General features: G+C 46.9%; 2 protein-coding genes across 2 annotated transcripts in view; both read right to left on the minus strand.

Moving 5' to 3' along the window:
- ptprsb (protein tyrosine phosphatase receptor type Sb) overlaps window positions 1-7,989 on the minus strand; it is a 63,656-nt gene extending 55,667 nt beyond the window's left edge. Inside the window, exon 1 of the mRNA XM_051139566.1 lies at window positions 7,790-7,989. The gene's annotated coding sequence lies outside the window, so the exon portion shown is untranslated. The remainder of the gene's footprint in view (window positions 1-7,789) is intronic.
- A 4,638-nt stretch (window positions 7,990-12,627) lies between these two features.
- On the minus strand, window positions 12,628-14,805 carry fem1a (fem-1 homolog a). The gene has a single exon (XM_051139164.1). The coding sequence runs from the start codon at window positions 14,618-14,620 to the stop codon at window positions 12,767-12,769; it is 1,854 nt and encodes a 617-aa protein (XP_050995121.1). The 5' UTR covers window positions 14,621-14,805; the 3' UTR covers window positions 12,628-12,766.
- Window positions 14,806-15,077: the final 272 nt, after the last annotated feature.

Genomic DNA, 15,077 nt, shown 5'->3' on the forward strand with positions numbered 1-15,077 from the left:
GCTGGAAACGCTGCGTATAATGAACGGACGCCCGTGAGCGCGGCCGCACAAACCGCACGGATGCGTATCGCCCGTCTCTCTCTCTCACTGACTCAGAGAAGCTCCTCTGCGGCTCCTTAAACATCACACCATTTACTGCTTCCGTCCTCACCTCACACAGACAGAAAAACACATCGATTAAAGCCACATAACAGATCAAATATCAAGACTTACCGAACGACTCATTCATTTAAACATTGAATCGCAGGGGAAGCTGGACGTCCTGTTTTAACACACACCTCTTGTCTTTAATGACCCGGGACGGCATTCGCTACCTTTCCCTCGTTCATCTGAAGTTACACCTTCACCATCCCAGGATTCCTCAATCTATTCATTATCAACAATACTACAAGAAAAAAAACTGACTGTTTTCTAATTCATTTATTTTGCTAAACATTCATTAGCAACTCTAAGTATGTATTGGTGCAACTTTTGTTTTCAGTGCAACAATGTTAAACATCTGAATCGTTTTTATTTCTCAAGGTGACGACGTCTGATAAACAAAGATGACGTGACGCGTAAATCACAAAAATCATCCGCACACCTCGACGTGGCTAAATGATTTACTGCAGAGCAAGTTCATAATCAAATATCAGCGACATTTACCGTTGGATCTGATGACAAAGCTGTCGGCAAACAAAATATCTATTTTGAAGATGACGAAAATGAAAATGTTTTGAGATTAATGTGTGGAAAGGTTCAGGTCCCCAATTTGAGCCAGATGCTGAATGTACCTGAATGTGAGTGATGATGGTGGGGAACCAGCCGCTCTAAACGCCCTACCCAGTTCCAACAGATCACGAGATACGCTTTATTTGATTCCATCTTAAATGTCATTAAAATATCAGGACAGTTGTATACTACTGAGAAAACCCAGTCGTGTTACATTCTGGGTCACTAAAAACCTGGATATGTCAAACTGATTGTTGAAACATTCATGCATTCAAGCTTTAAAGGAATCGTCCGCCCAAAAATGATCATTCTGTCATCAAACAGTTTTGGTTCCCCATTTCATTATGGACAAAAGAAGTCAATTCTTTTATCTTCCACAGAAAACAGTCAGTCAAACAGGGTTGAAACAACATAAGGGAGAGTAAATGATGACAGAATGATCATTTCAGGGTAAACTTTCACTTTAAAGCAATCAATGTGACACACACACACACACACACACCACTCTGTATGGCTATCTTTGTGAGGACGTACAGTCTCTAGCTCCTTACCCTAAACCTACCCATCAGAACTAAGTGCCTCACCCAAACCCTTACACTAACCCTAACCTTTACCCAATCATAACCTGATCCCTAAAACCAAGTCTTGACCCTCAAACAGGCCTTTAAAGGGGTCTCAGAAGGTGAGAATGGTGAGAACTGTCCTCTGATGGTCCAAAATTCAAACCGACCCTCACAAAGACAGCTGTACAAGTGCACACACACACACACACACACACACACAAACACTGACTGCTGGTCTGTCCAAACCCTGCTGAGCACAAAAGAGAAACAGAGCATGATCATTTTAATCAAAATATAAATTTTGCTGGACATCAAATTTCAATTTAAATCTGAGCAAATGAACTGTCCTGCTCACGTCTCGCGGTTCTGCCGCTGCGTCACGCTTCTCCTGCCCGTCTCATTCATCTTGTGTTAATGAGAGGCCGGTAACGAGCTCGTCTGATCTCAGACTCACCTACAGACTGACTGACATCCATCACCACACACACACACACACACACACACACCTGTCAACATCAGCGCGTGTGAACCCGACACACTCTGCTTACTGCACAGCACTTTCTCAGCCTAGCAAGCTCAAATCTGATTGGCTGGTTTTACTTCCTGTAGTAACGACACACGGGCGTTTCATCAGTCTGTCTGGAAACAAACGTTATGTCAGCATTACCCTGCGTGTGCGTGTGTATTGTACTCTGGCCAATTTGACCAAATTGCTTCTGAATCATAACTCTCAGGGCAAACAGCTGTAAAGCGGATCTTTCTGTGCTTCAATTTAGCGTGTTAAAGTTCAGCGTTTGAGTGCATGTGAGCGGCGCTCCGTCGCAGCCGTTTTAAATAAATCAGACGCTTAGCTGCCACGGCAATCTACGGCGGATTCTCTGCTGGATTATTCTTTTATCTTTAATAAATCACACCGGCCGCCGCCACACTTATATCTTTAGTTCCCACAAAATGAAACATTAAAAATACATCAGCGACGAACAAGGACAAATTTGGCACGTCTTGAGGGCTCGTCCGCACATCACAGCGACTGAGAGACGCGGACCCAGCTAAAAGAAATGAAATAAGGGCTACGTTAGCGTCCGTGTGGTTAACTACTGTTAGTTAGTTCTGAACATCATCAAATGGGATTCAGTGTTTCTAGATCAACGGTTCTTCCAAAGGAGCCACAGGACGATTCATTATATTAATTACTAATAACTACCCATAACTAATCTTCGAGAACCAGAACCTTCTAGAAACACAAACTGACTCGTGTTTAATTTAGTATTTAACACAGTTTGTGTTCATAAACCGTCTGAAAACAAGCCGCGCTGTGATAATTACAGCAGAAACGCAGGAGTGAATCTCCCTGTGCTCCGCTCACGTATCGCACATTACAGTAAGAACAGTGATTTCAGAGCTCGTCGGGTATCAGGTTGTGCAGCGAGACAAAGACGCTCAATCACAGATGCAATTAGAGGAAGAGTGAAACGCACAAATCACATTTACGATTAAAAATCATTCATAAGATGGTCTGAACGCTTCTGAGGTTCCTTCTGCCAAAAGACCATTTTAACCCTTGCAAAGATGCTCATTTTTGCCAAATATTATCCTAACACTGTAATCGCTACCATAACAAGTTGTAATCGCTGCACTGCAAGAAATGATTTTCTCACTTTTTAAATTACAAATATCTAAACATTCTTGAATCAAGACTCATTTACTGGAGAAGCAAAATTACTTCAGATATGAAGTCTTGTTTTCTAGGAAACGTATCATAATGAAGTGAGTTTATGCTTGAGACGAGAACAAGTATCTACATTTGAATTAAGTTGATTTTTCTGGTCACTGGCAGATATTTGTTCTCATCTAAAGCATAAACTCACTTCATTATGATACGAGACTTCTTCATTTTGCATCTCAAGTAAATGTATCTTGATTTAAGAATCTTCCGATATTTGTACAAGAAAACAAGTCCAAAATACTAAGTAAGAAAATCATTTTAATAGCATATGAACGTCTCTTTGACACGACCTCTTCTGACTGATGACGGAGTCATTCTGTACTGTAACACAAAGAGAATCTAAAGCTGCTTTGAAACGATACGTTTTGTGGAACGGCCTGAGGTCTTTATCCCGCGGTCTCGCTCTCTGATCGCCGGACGCTGAGTGACGAGTTATTGACCGCATGGATTGATGTCACCTGCTCTTGTGAATGAAGTCTGTAAATTTCAAGGCCAAAAGATCAATATTAAAGAGCAAATGAGAAACAGAACGACAGGACATCTGCTCTCAGCACACAAACCTTCATCTATTCACCGTTCCTCCGCTTCATGATGTGACCCTACAGAAGGAGTCCAATCTGCTGAGGTCAGAGGTCAACACGGCGGGGTATGGACGCCGGTATACATTAATCAAACCAGTCAAAACACAAACCGGACGCTGCTGACCTACACGGACAAACGCCGTTTTCCTTCCGATCGCTGGAATCTGCTGCGTGCGAACACTGACGCGTCTGAACGGAGTCGCAGGAGCAGAGGAGGAACGAGGGCTGCTTCACAATAACAACTTTGTCCACAATAATTTCACAGCGTACGGCGCAGTTGAAAACATTGTAAGCAAACGCATTCAGAAAAACACAGAGCTGAACTCACAGCCACGATCCAGTACGAATGCTTTCAAACTCCTAAAATAGTCTATTATGAACATTCAAGTTCTGTCTTAGTCTTTTTTCACCTGTTTCTCAAGGTTTTAAAAGTTACATATGTGAATTACACATGAATTAACACTGGGATTGGGTCTCAATTTAAATAAACAATAAATGCTGAGATAAAAAATGAACTCTTTCTGTTATAGTTAAAAGATTTTTGCACTTTGGGAGATTTTTTCTCTGTATAGTGTTGACATGCAACTAGCAAATTCACCATGTTTCACCATGCTAGCATGCCTAGAGCTCTCCCATAGTAACAACAGCAAATGTCAAAAGAAATACTTTTTTTCTCAGTGACTGAAATTAAATGTCATTTGAATTACATTTTGAGGCAGCCAATCAGAGGTTAGGTGTGTCAAGTGGCTCACATAAAGGAGCCTCGAGTGATTCTAGAGATTCAGCCACATTAAAGCCAAACATCCAAAGAGAACAACAACACCGAATAAGAATATAACTGAGTAACTCAAATGGAGTTCGTTCACTCACGCGGTCAGGCCACATAATACACGGTCCAGCTGTGATTCGAATCAAAGCATCTATGAAAGAAAATCTCTGGAGTGACTCAATGACCTGCACTGTTTGTTACTAATAAACAAGGAAAAAACAAATACATTATCCAAATGATTAACATTTACAGTCACTGTGCAGTTCAACTACTGTTGGGCAGTTCCTTCTGGAATGAAACGGGCACATTTACATTGTCAGGACCGTATACACAATACTGTCTGTCTTCGCTTTAGTCTTTTGAGTAAAATGCTCTCAAGGTTACACATTAGCAAGATCCATGGGAAAGAAACAGCAGGAACAGTAAAAAAAAAAAAAAAAAAGAAGAAGCAGCAGCAAATAACCCAATTTCACGAGCTACCAGAGAAACCTGAGCCGTCATCGCCATCAGCAGACATTTTGGCACACGGACGCTGAGCGTTTCTACCTTGTATTCCCAATAGCACTCAGGAGCGTTGGGCTGAGAGACGGCCTGAAATAACACGCTCCCGCTCAGCACTCCATCGCCTGCTCTGTCCACGGCAGAGTCGGCCATCTTGTCAACGTCTCTCCACCATCTCTCTCTGCTGTCAGCCCAACCGTTCCAGACCAATCAGAGCGCGGCGCTCCGCGGATGCGAATCAATGCTCGGCGGCGGACGGACGCCGTCGTAGCGTCCCCGAGATCAGAAACGCAATCGCAAATCACAGAGCCAAAGGGAGAGACGACACGCCACGCTCGGCTGGAGGTCGTGCGAGACGCCGGAGACTGACAGTCAATCTAGAGCGACGGACGACAATCACAGCAGGGGCCCTAACAGAGAAACCGCTGTGCTTCAGGCTTTGCAAACGTTCAAGTAAATGAAACTACTTTCAAAGCACTGGGAATGTTACATGGACCGGTGCGACTAAAATCCCGCCCGAGTAGCTTCACTCGCTTGAGCAAGAAATCGGGCCGCATTATTCATAAGCGCTTGGCCCTCATCGTGTTGACAGGTCTGTCTGAGGGCAAACTAACCTGTCTCACCGCTAAACCGCAGAACATGTTAGCAGCGCAGCGTTACCGGCCTGGGAGACTCACCTCCGCGGGCCAGAGCTCTAACCTACTTAAACCTGCTCTAAAAAACACACAAACAAAGCAAAGAGTCTTAAAAGAGAAAAATTAAACACCTCCTGCATGCGAGCGGCTCATCCGAGCATTAAAATTAAATAAAACACAGCATCACATAACCGCCCAAACGCTGCAGCAGAAGATGAAAATATGAGCCGTGCAGCAGGAGAATTAAACCATTTTCTTATCAGTGCGTCCGACTGAACAGGAGAGATTACGTTAGATGATGATCGAGCTTTAATACACTGATATGAGCACAGAGAATATCATCACTACTGTTAAACTCAGCCAACGCACGTGTTCCGCAGCCACAGGACAGAACGAGCGCGACGCCGCGCTGAAAAACATTCAACGTTTCGCCTTTTTCAAAATCATGAGGAAAATACAGTTTACCGTGTTCTGAGTGGTTGCCGGGGTGTTGCTAAGGTGTTCTGAGCAGTTCTGGCATGTTTGAGATGCAGCTGCGAGGTGGATTCTTACTGTAGGCCTCAAGACATTCAGTGTGCATCTGTTGGTGTTTCACTCATTTATCGTCTACCAGGTGAAAACCATTAGTCTGATGATTTAGTCAATTTACAGCACACATTCTGTGTTTCCGTAACGATATCTATATACGGACAGAAGCTGAAACTCATCTCTTCTGCAAACACTTAACTTCATCTTCTTTGCTTAATCCGCCGCTGTTTTAGTTTCTTCTGTTCTGGATGATGTTTGAAACTTTCTGTCACGAGCTCCTCTCATGTTCATTGCCTCAAGAGCAAGTGTTTGTTGTATTCTTGGTTTGTAAATCACTCTGGATAAAAGCATCTGCTAAATGAATAAATACAAAGATGCTGAATATCTGTTCTCTTGACAAAGCCCAAAAAAACAAATCACGGTTGTGATTTTCTTCGGTGCGCTTCAGAAACGCTCGGCTACTGAGGATAAACTGACATGGTTTAGATCGGAATGATCTGACAGTCATAAGAATTTCATTTCTAGATTTAGTGGTTTGATGCAGAACGATGTGATATTAAAACATTCACACAGCAGACGAATGAACAAGAAGATGTGACACAAAGTTTGATCCCACTGAGAGAATTTGGCAGGATTTTCACTCACGCTGATGTCCACAAATAGCCACGGCTGAGATCATTATGAGAAACCCATGAGATCTACAGCGAGGAACTGCTGATGCTCATTTCCAAGAGCCGCCCGGCCTCACATTCATGCTGTAGGTGTGTGTGTGTGTGTGTGTGTGTGTGTGGGTAACAAACACAGAACAAGAATCAAGCAGGGAGATGAATTAAAAAAAAAACTATAGATATATAAAACCACACCTTAGCATCACCTGCCAACCACTCATTTATTTTTGTGCTGTTTTTTCTTCACAGCACCGGTGCAGATTTTTAACAATTACAGTTTGCTGGGGGGGTTTTTTTTCCACAAACGGCTCATTAAAACTGAATCCAGGAGCATTTTCTCTCCGTGTGCTTATTAAATACATGCGTTGCTGGGGTTTAGCAATTACAGAGATGATATTCCTAGTGCTGATCGCATCGAATGATTTTATTTGTTATGTGTAACATTGTCAGACTACAATAAACGCTTTGGTTCTGTACATTTGCGGCAGAACGAGGGCGATCGTGTGTCGGGTGTTTGTGCGCAGACAGGCTTTGTTATGTGGAGTTCAGTGAAACTGCTCAGTAATTTTCCTTCATATTTCGCCGTTATTATCAGCCGTGATCACCGAGCACGGGTCACTCAACCCAGCCCAGAAAACACACACACATCGCTTCAATTATCCGCTTCCGACAGCATTTCCATCCGGATCCGCTCAATGGCTCAAATGCACGAGTCGAATGTTTGAAATGTGAATCCGGAGAGAAACAGAGTCGCAGGATCTGGAGCGAAACCCGAACAAAGGCGCAAACGCGTCCGGATCCGATCGACACGATCCGCTCGAAGAACGAGCAGAGAAACACTGAAACAAACACTCGAATAAATCATCTGTTCACTTCATCAATAACACTGTGAGCACCGCAGCTTCGACATACAGCGACACCCGCGCCTTAACCGCACACTAACCGCTCAGCCTTAACCAGGTAAAGCAGGTTGATTCTCCGGGTGTTTCCGGGTGTTCTTCTGCTCTCCGGGAGGACGGAGGTGTAATCTGAGCACACGCACTTTCGTATATAACGCTGGCATGTAACCGATTCTCAGCGTATACAACAAAAAAGAGCCCCGTTTACCTGCGCGAAGGTGCCGTTGAAGCGCTTCTGGAGACTCGAGCATCATCGTATTCCGTTATGAGGCAGAATCACCGCTCGTCTCACTCGCGCGCCTCCATTTCCAGAAGCCTCCGGAGATTCTTGTGCTCGTTGATGTCATCGATGCTCGCAGGCAGCAGCCTCTCCTCCTTGGTACCCTCCTCCTCTCCTCCTCTCCTCATCCTCCTCCTCGCACCCTGCTGCGCGCTCCCTCCCCTCAGAGATGACGTGACGGAAAGCGCGTTCACGAGCCCTCCAGAAACAATGAAGCGTCTCGACGACAGATTTAGTTGCTTTGGGGGCTTTGGACAATTTAGGTGAAGAAATGAATGTTGATCGCGTACCTGAGGAAAAGGATTGGAAAAAGAGTCAAGTTTAGTCTCTGTCGTAATCAGGTGCTGCTAGAAACACAAACTCAAACGTGATCGCATCACCAAAGTGACAAATTGACAGAAATGAGCAAAAACGTCTCTGTGAATTTATAACACATTGCCTGTTCGATGCTAATCTGCAGTCAAAACTTGTTCTACACTGCAAAAAATGATTTTGCTCCTCAGTATTTTGGTCTTGTTTTCTTGAATCAGGATGCATTTACTGCACAAGTGAAATGACGGAAGATATTATGTCTTGTTTTCTTAAGGAAATCTGTAAATTTGGTTAGTTTTTGATTAAGACAAGCAAACATATCTGCCAATGGGGTAAGAAAAACATTCTTAAATCAAAAGATTTTTTTCGATCTTGCCCCATTGGCAGATACTTTTGCTTGTTTTAATTTAAATATTTCTTTCAGAAAACAAGACATAATATCTAAAGTCATTGTACTTGTGCAGTAAATGCATCCTGATTATTATATTAGATGTTTATACTAGAAAACAAGACAGGAGGAAAATCGTCTTTTTGCAGTGTAAATACAAGGTTAATTCATTTCACAGAAAAAAAAAATCAAGAAACTGCAAACGCATTTAATTAAAAATGACATTTTAAAATAGAGCGTTTGAAACATTAGGCTATTTTTATTAATTTCTCATTTGTTTTACACTGTTTTCTAGTGGATGACACATTTTTCTGCTGAAAAACGTTCTAAACATCCGTTTCGGAGCCGTAATAACGTTAAAAGTTTATTTTCTTACACTGAATTAGATTGGACGTGATTTCTGAGAGATGAATGTGCAGGAAACACTTAGAGAAGAAGCGAAACCAGCCGACAGCTTTTTCTCTTCTTCATGTCTTGTGTTCAGACACACGCGGACAAAGAGCCGTGATCTCCAGCCGCCGGTCCCCGGGACTCTGTCGCCCTCCAGCGGCCGCGGACTGAACGCGATCTCGGTTCGCTGCCAAACGCGCTGATGTCACTCGAGCTCTGAATAAAGGACTGTGATCCGAGCAGCGAGGCGTCTTATGTCATAATGGGCTCCATTGTCTTATTCTCCGATCTGAGCCGGCTGGTGGGTCACGGAGGAGCTCAGATGACCCGGACAGATGCATTTAAAGAGGATCCAGCTTTAGAATATACCAGACGGGTTTTGGAAAGATATTTCTTCTGTGCCAACAACACAACTGTTAGAACAAACCCGTGATCTCTAACCCGAACCAACCAGTGGGTTTACAGTTCACATAACCAGTTAGATGGAGATCACACGTAAAAGTGTTCAAAGGGTTCATGAGTGTTTATGCATATTTACATTCATTTATAAATAAAGGTCTGTCTGGAACAGGGGTGTCAAACCACAGCCCTGCAGTGTTTTGTTTCAAACTTGCTCCAACACACATACTGTGCAGTTTTCAATTAAGCCTGAAGAACTTGATTAGTTGGATCAGGTGTATTTAATCAGGGTTGCATCTATGTATGCATGTATGTATGTACCAGGAGCACCTTAAAAAACCACAACAAATTCCTCGTGTGTTTGCGCACACTTGGCGAATAAAGCGAATTCTGAATCTAAACTCTGCAGGGCTGTGGCCCTCTAGGACCGGGGTTTGACACCCCTGGTCTGGAAGATCCAACTGATGGTTAGTTTTGCAGCAGACCTTACAACATGCTGGGGAGACAAAACGGTAGAATTTACTATTTTGCTGGTAAATTTCTTGCTAGCAAATTTCACACACAATTACGAAAAATAAACGCTGAATTAAAAGGTACATTTTCAAGTAGAAAGACGCAAGTAGTTCTTTTTGTAAAATGTACTCCAATAATCTTTATTTTATTTAAAAAAAAAAAAAGCTTTTTTACAGTGCACGGAGAACATCCCAACCGTTCCGCTGAAAAACATTGCAAAGATACAAGATGTGCTTTTCATCCAGACGCTGACCGCAGCCACATCAGTCCAGATCTCCACTGTGAGAGTATCTGATGATCACGTCCACCTGTGATCTGAGATCGAGCAGTTCTGCAGAGAAGAAAGAGAAACAGCAGCGATCAGACGGAGGCTCAGACTCTTAGTGGAGCTCCTCCTCGAGGTGCATCTAAAAATACTGACAATACTATCAGTACTGACCATTTAAACATTTATTTGATCTCATTTATTTGATATTTTGAGCATTTTCACATAACTGTAGAAATGTGGTCAATTCTCTGTGGTTCAACGTAGTAAAATAAAACCAGCGTGTGACTGCATTTTAACGCAGCGTACGCTACGGCTACACGTCTCACTTCTCTATATCACGAGTGTCCGCTACCGTATGGTGGACAGGACGCATAAACGACAAGAGCGAATGGAAACCATAAAGAGCATTTAAATGGAATGTCAACGAAGCCATCAGCATTCATCTGTTCTGCTGTGACGTGATGTAATGCTGAAGTGTGAGTGTGGATGTGGAGACTGACCCCGCCGCGGACGAGCGGCTCGAGACCTTCAGGATCGCTGACCCGAGAGCCAAGGGTTCGATTACACGCGCAGGCCTTCGGGACCCTAAAATAGTCAAGGAAACACAGGCCACGGCTCTCAGGAGAACCCACACACAGATGTTCATGACACGCTATTTATATCTGCTCGCCTGTGAGGCTGAAGATCGGGTTTCTGTTGTATATGCGACTTTGCCTTTGAACAAACAACGTCGAGCTCTGCATGAGAAGGGAAAGGAAACAAAAAGACAGCATTCATGTTAAATGGCATACGAAATCCAAGACTTAAAAAGACTTAGCTTTAAACAGAGACCAGAACGGTTTCACTGCTGGTCAAACGAGCCATTAGAGGCCCATTCAACCGCTGTCAAATCACTACAGAGCTTTCCATTGAATGGACAACATTTCAACAACAAGAGTCCATACTAACCTTTGCTGTTTTCAGAGGAAACACAATCAGTTTTGAAAGCCGTGCCTGAGAAAAAAATGTCACGTTTCATATTTAACCCCTGAATCACTATTTGAAAATGTTCAAACTTTGCCAAAATGACAAAATTATGCCTTTGTAATGAAAATCCTTCTATTCAGACAACTAATTAAAAAAAAAAAAATAAGATCAGATCAAAAGCACAACAAACGCTAGCATGACGTATACATCCGATCAGACTTTACACACGCAATTTACAATTGAAACAACATATTGTTTTCTGTATTTTTTGCTTCAGAGATACAGGAGGGCAATAGTTGTGATGAACTCTCACAACAAAAATAACTCTTATAAGAATCCTTTTTCTTTACACGGTTTCTTGGTTTGGGGTAAAATATGACTTCAACATGTCATGAACCGTAGAGAAGTAAACTACCGTAACCTGAAAAATCACAAGACCTCCACCAGATAGTCAAGTTTTAACAAGGAAACACTCGTGTGAAGCAGCAGCGCCGGAAACTCAAATAAAGATGTAAACTATACATCAGATAATCAGTGCATGACAGAAACAGCTGAGCTATTTAAAGTAGGCAGGTTAAAATCTGAAACTTGCACAGCAACCGAAAAAAGCAGTTCGGACGTCTTTGTGCTGCGACCTGAAAAGAAAATCCACGATCGACGGCTCTACGTGGGATACGGCTCTTTTTTAGACTCCCACAGTCAGTCGTTTACTGAGACCAACAAACATCAGACAGACGGACGGGACACTCGAATTTTATTCAGGCATCACCATACACATTTTTGTCTTGTAGTAAATTGTCTTAAATTAACCAAATCAGCTGTAGTTTCTGAGAGACGTCTCTGGTTTTAGAGGTTAAACAAAGTGTTAACATGTTCAAAGTGCTTTCGTTGGGTGGCATTTCCAATGACAGACAGGCCAAGAGAAAAACAAATCGCTTCAGCCGTGAAATCTTACCCACAATAATCAACTTAAAGGCCATTAGAATAAGACTACGATGCATACGAAGCTTTTCACGTAACCCAGCGAAGAAAAACCACAAAAACAACCTGGGTTGCCAAATCTGTCACTCCAAATCCACCGCTGTTATTAAACTGCATAGATATCAATGTAACGTCAGCAATTCAAAAATAGCTGTTCTCTTATTGGGGGGGGTAAAGTGCCAAGTTCTTTATATTACAGTCGATCCCCAAAGGAAGGAAAGCACAGAGTCTCTGCCAGTCATTCGGTAAAAACACATTAAAATCCCAGGCGCACACATTCAAAGCCACAACGTTAGAAAAGACGGTCGTGTAAGGCTAGCGTTTGGCACTATGGGCTTCGAAGTCCTTCAGGATGAGAAATTGCGAAAAAACAACCCAACCCCGTGACATCTGATGAGAGATGCTTAAAACTAGAGTGTCTGATAGAAAACGGTTGCATTTCAATTTTGCACGCTCCGCCATCACGCCGTGTAATTGAGCCCTGAATCAAGCCGTCGCCCTGTCAGTCAGTCAGAGATGAGAACAGAAAGAGGCAACAAACAAAGGAAGGAGAGCGAGGAGGTCACAGCAAAGGCCGCTCGGGCCCACGAAGGTCCTCGCGCGTCCACGGTTCGTCCCGGCGCGGCTCGGCTCGGTTCCGACGAGGAGCCCCGGGTTATTGCTCGGATCGCGGCCGGAGGTAGCGCGGTCAGTGCAGCTCGATGAACGCCTCCATCTCCTCCGAGATGAGCCCCTTGTAGGGCAGTCTGTGTCTCTCGATGGCGCGGGCCGCCAGACACTGCAGCGTGACGTAGTTGAGCGGGTGCAGCGCGTGGCGGCCGCCGCTCTGCTCGTCCAGCAGCTCGTAGGCCGTCTTGCGGCGCGCGTTGGTGGCGTCGAAGTGCGCGCCGGCCCGAATCAGCGCCGCCATGATCTCGGGACAGCCGTTGGCGGCGGCCACGTGCAGTGGCGTGTTGTTGTCGCAGTCGCGCGAGTCCACGTCGGCGCCGCACTCCAGCAGCAGGCTGGCCACGGCCAGCGACGGGAAGCGGCCCACCGGGTAGCGGCCCACCGACGTGGTCTCCTTGTCCACGGCCATGTGCAGCGGCGTGTAGCCGCTCCTCGCCCGCGGGTTGAGCTTGAGCAGCCGGTAGACGGTCCGCCGCTTGTGGTGCTCCTGCTCGGGCGCGCAGTCCAGCTTCTCGAGCAGGAAGACCAGGTGCAGGATGATGGACAGCGCCTTGGTGAACTGCGGCGCCTCCGGCGGGCTGTCGCGCTGCGCCACGGCGCGCTCCACCTCGCGCACGCTCTTGCCCAGCACGCCCATCAGATCCTGGAAGGTGACGCGGGTGGCCAGCGTGCCCTTGGCGCGGTCCTGCAGCACGAAGGAGAAGAGCTCGGCGAAGGACAGGAAGCTGCTGGCCGTCATGGGGCTGAGCGGGTCCAGGTTGCTCTGCTGCATGTCCAGCGCGTACTTCCACAGGCTGATGCAGCGCTCGAAGTTGCCCGAGTCGGCGTAGACGGCGCCGCGGTAGCGGATGTAGTAGGACGTGTCCGGGTGCGAGGGCCCGAGGATGCGCTCGCGCACCAGCAGCGCCTGCATGCGCATCTCGTCGGGGTCCGTGATCAGCGCCTCCAGCTCCTCGGCCGTGCGCACCTCGCAGGCGCAGTCGTAGGCCGGCACGGGCGGCCCCGGCGGCGGCTTGGCCAGGGCGCCGGCCTTCTCGCCCGCCTGCCGCAGCTCCATGGCCCTCCGCCAGTAGCGCATGGCGCCCAGCAGGTCGCGCTTCTTGTCCACGAAGGTGGCGCCCAGCAGCTCCAGCGCGTCGACGCGCTCCTCGCGGGAGGCGCGCGGCTGGTGCACCAGGTACTCCACGATGTTGGTGTGGCCGGTGACGCTGGCGGCGAGCAGCGGGGTCATGCCGTAGCCGTCGCGCTCCATGCGCGCGTTGCACTTCAGCAGCATCTTCATGATCTCCAGGCTGCCGGACTCGGCGCAGTCGTGCAGGGCCGTGTTGCCCTTGACGCTCTTGCGGTTGACGTCGGCGCCCCGCTCCAGCAGGAACTTGGCGATCTCCTTGTGGCCCTTGTAGCACGAGATCATCAGGCAGGTGTGTCCGTGCCGGTTGGCCACCTCCATGTCGGCCTGGTGCTCCACCAGGTAGCGGACGATCTCCAGGTGTCCGTCGAAGCAGGCGGCCCGCAGCGGCGTGGAGTTCGTGAGGGTGGTGTTGTTCACGGAGGCGCCGTGCTTCAGCAGCGTCTTCACCACCGGCAGGTGGCCCGCGGCCGAGGCCGCCCAGAGCGGCGGGGCGCCCTCGATCGTCTCGCCGTCAAAGTTCACGGAGCCGCCGAGCTCCACGTTCGCCTTGCAGTGCTCCAGCAGGTAGTCCACCACCTCCAGGTGTCCGTAGCGGGAGGCGATGAGCAGCGGCGTGCCTCCCTGCGTCTTCTCCTCCGCCAGCGCCTCCAGCTCCTCCGGACTTTTGTTGCTCAGCAACTTCTGGATGAGTTTCAGTTTTCCGTCCCTCGCCGCGTTGAACACCGCCGTGCTGATGTCCATCGTGTCGCCGCGTCTCCTCTTCGAGCGTCCGTTAAAGCGCGTTTGTACTCGCGAGCACGGGAAGCGCGCGTCGCTTCTTTTTCAGTGAGGAACGATCCTCGCTCTGCATTTTACTGCCATTTTAAGGCTGTTGTCGAAATGGCGTCGATGTTGTTTGACAGCTCTGTTTACCACCGGCGCGCGGAACGCTGGGTAACGTAGTCCGCGCGCCGTGTCGGCGTACGGCGCGAGCCGCGCAAACAACTACGTGGACCGCCGGGCGTCGCGAACGCCAGCGCGTCGACCGGAAAGCTCGTCGCGCGAACACTTGTGGGAAATGTAGTCCGCAGACGAAGCGCCGGCCGAAGCGAAGCGCCTCACCGGAACTGCATTTCCCGTCGTGCCTCGGGCGAAACTCGGCCAGCGTGATGTAAACACGGAATGTATGAACAAGTCGACTGGCATGTGTGAAGTCACT

This window comes from Labeo rohita, chromosome 2, assembly GCF_022985175.1.
Source record: "Labeo rohita strain BAU-BD-2019 chromosome 2, IGBB_LRoh.1.0, whole genome shotgun sequence".
Classification (NCBI taxonomy): domain Eukaryota; kingdom Metazoa; phylum Chordata; class Actinopteri; order Cypriniformes; family Cyprinidae; genus Labeo; species Labeo rohita.

Excerpts from the sequence above, each read along its gene's own strand:
- fem1a (XM_051139164.1), bottom strand. The coding sequence starts at position 14,620 with ATGGACATCAGCACGGCGGTGTTCAACGCGGCGAGGGACGGAAAACTG.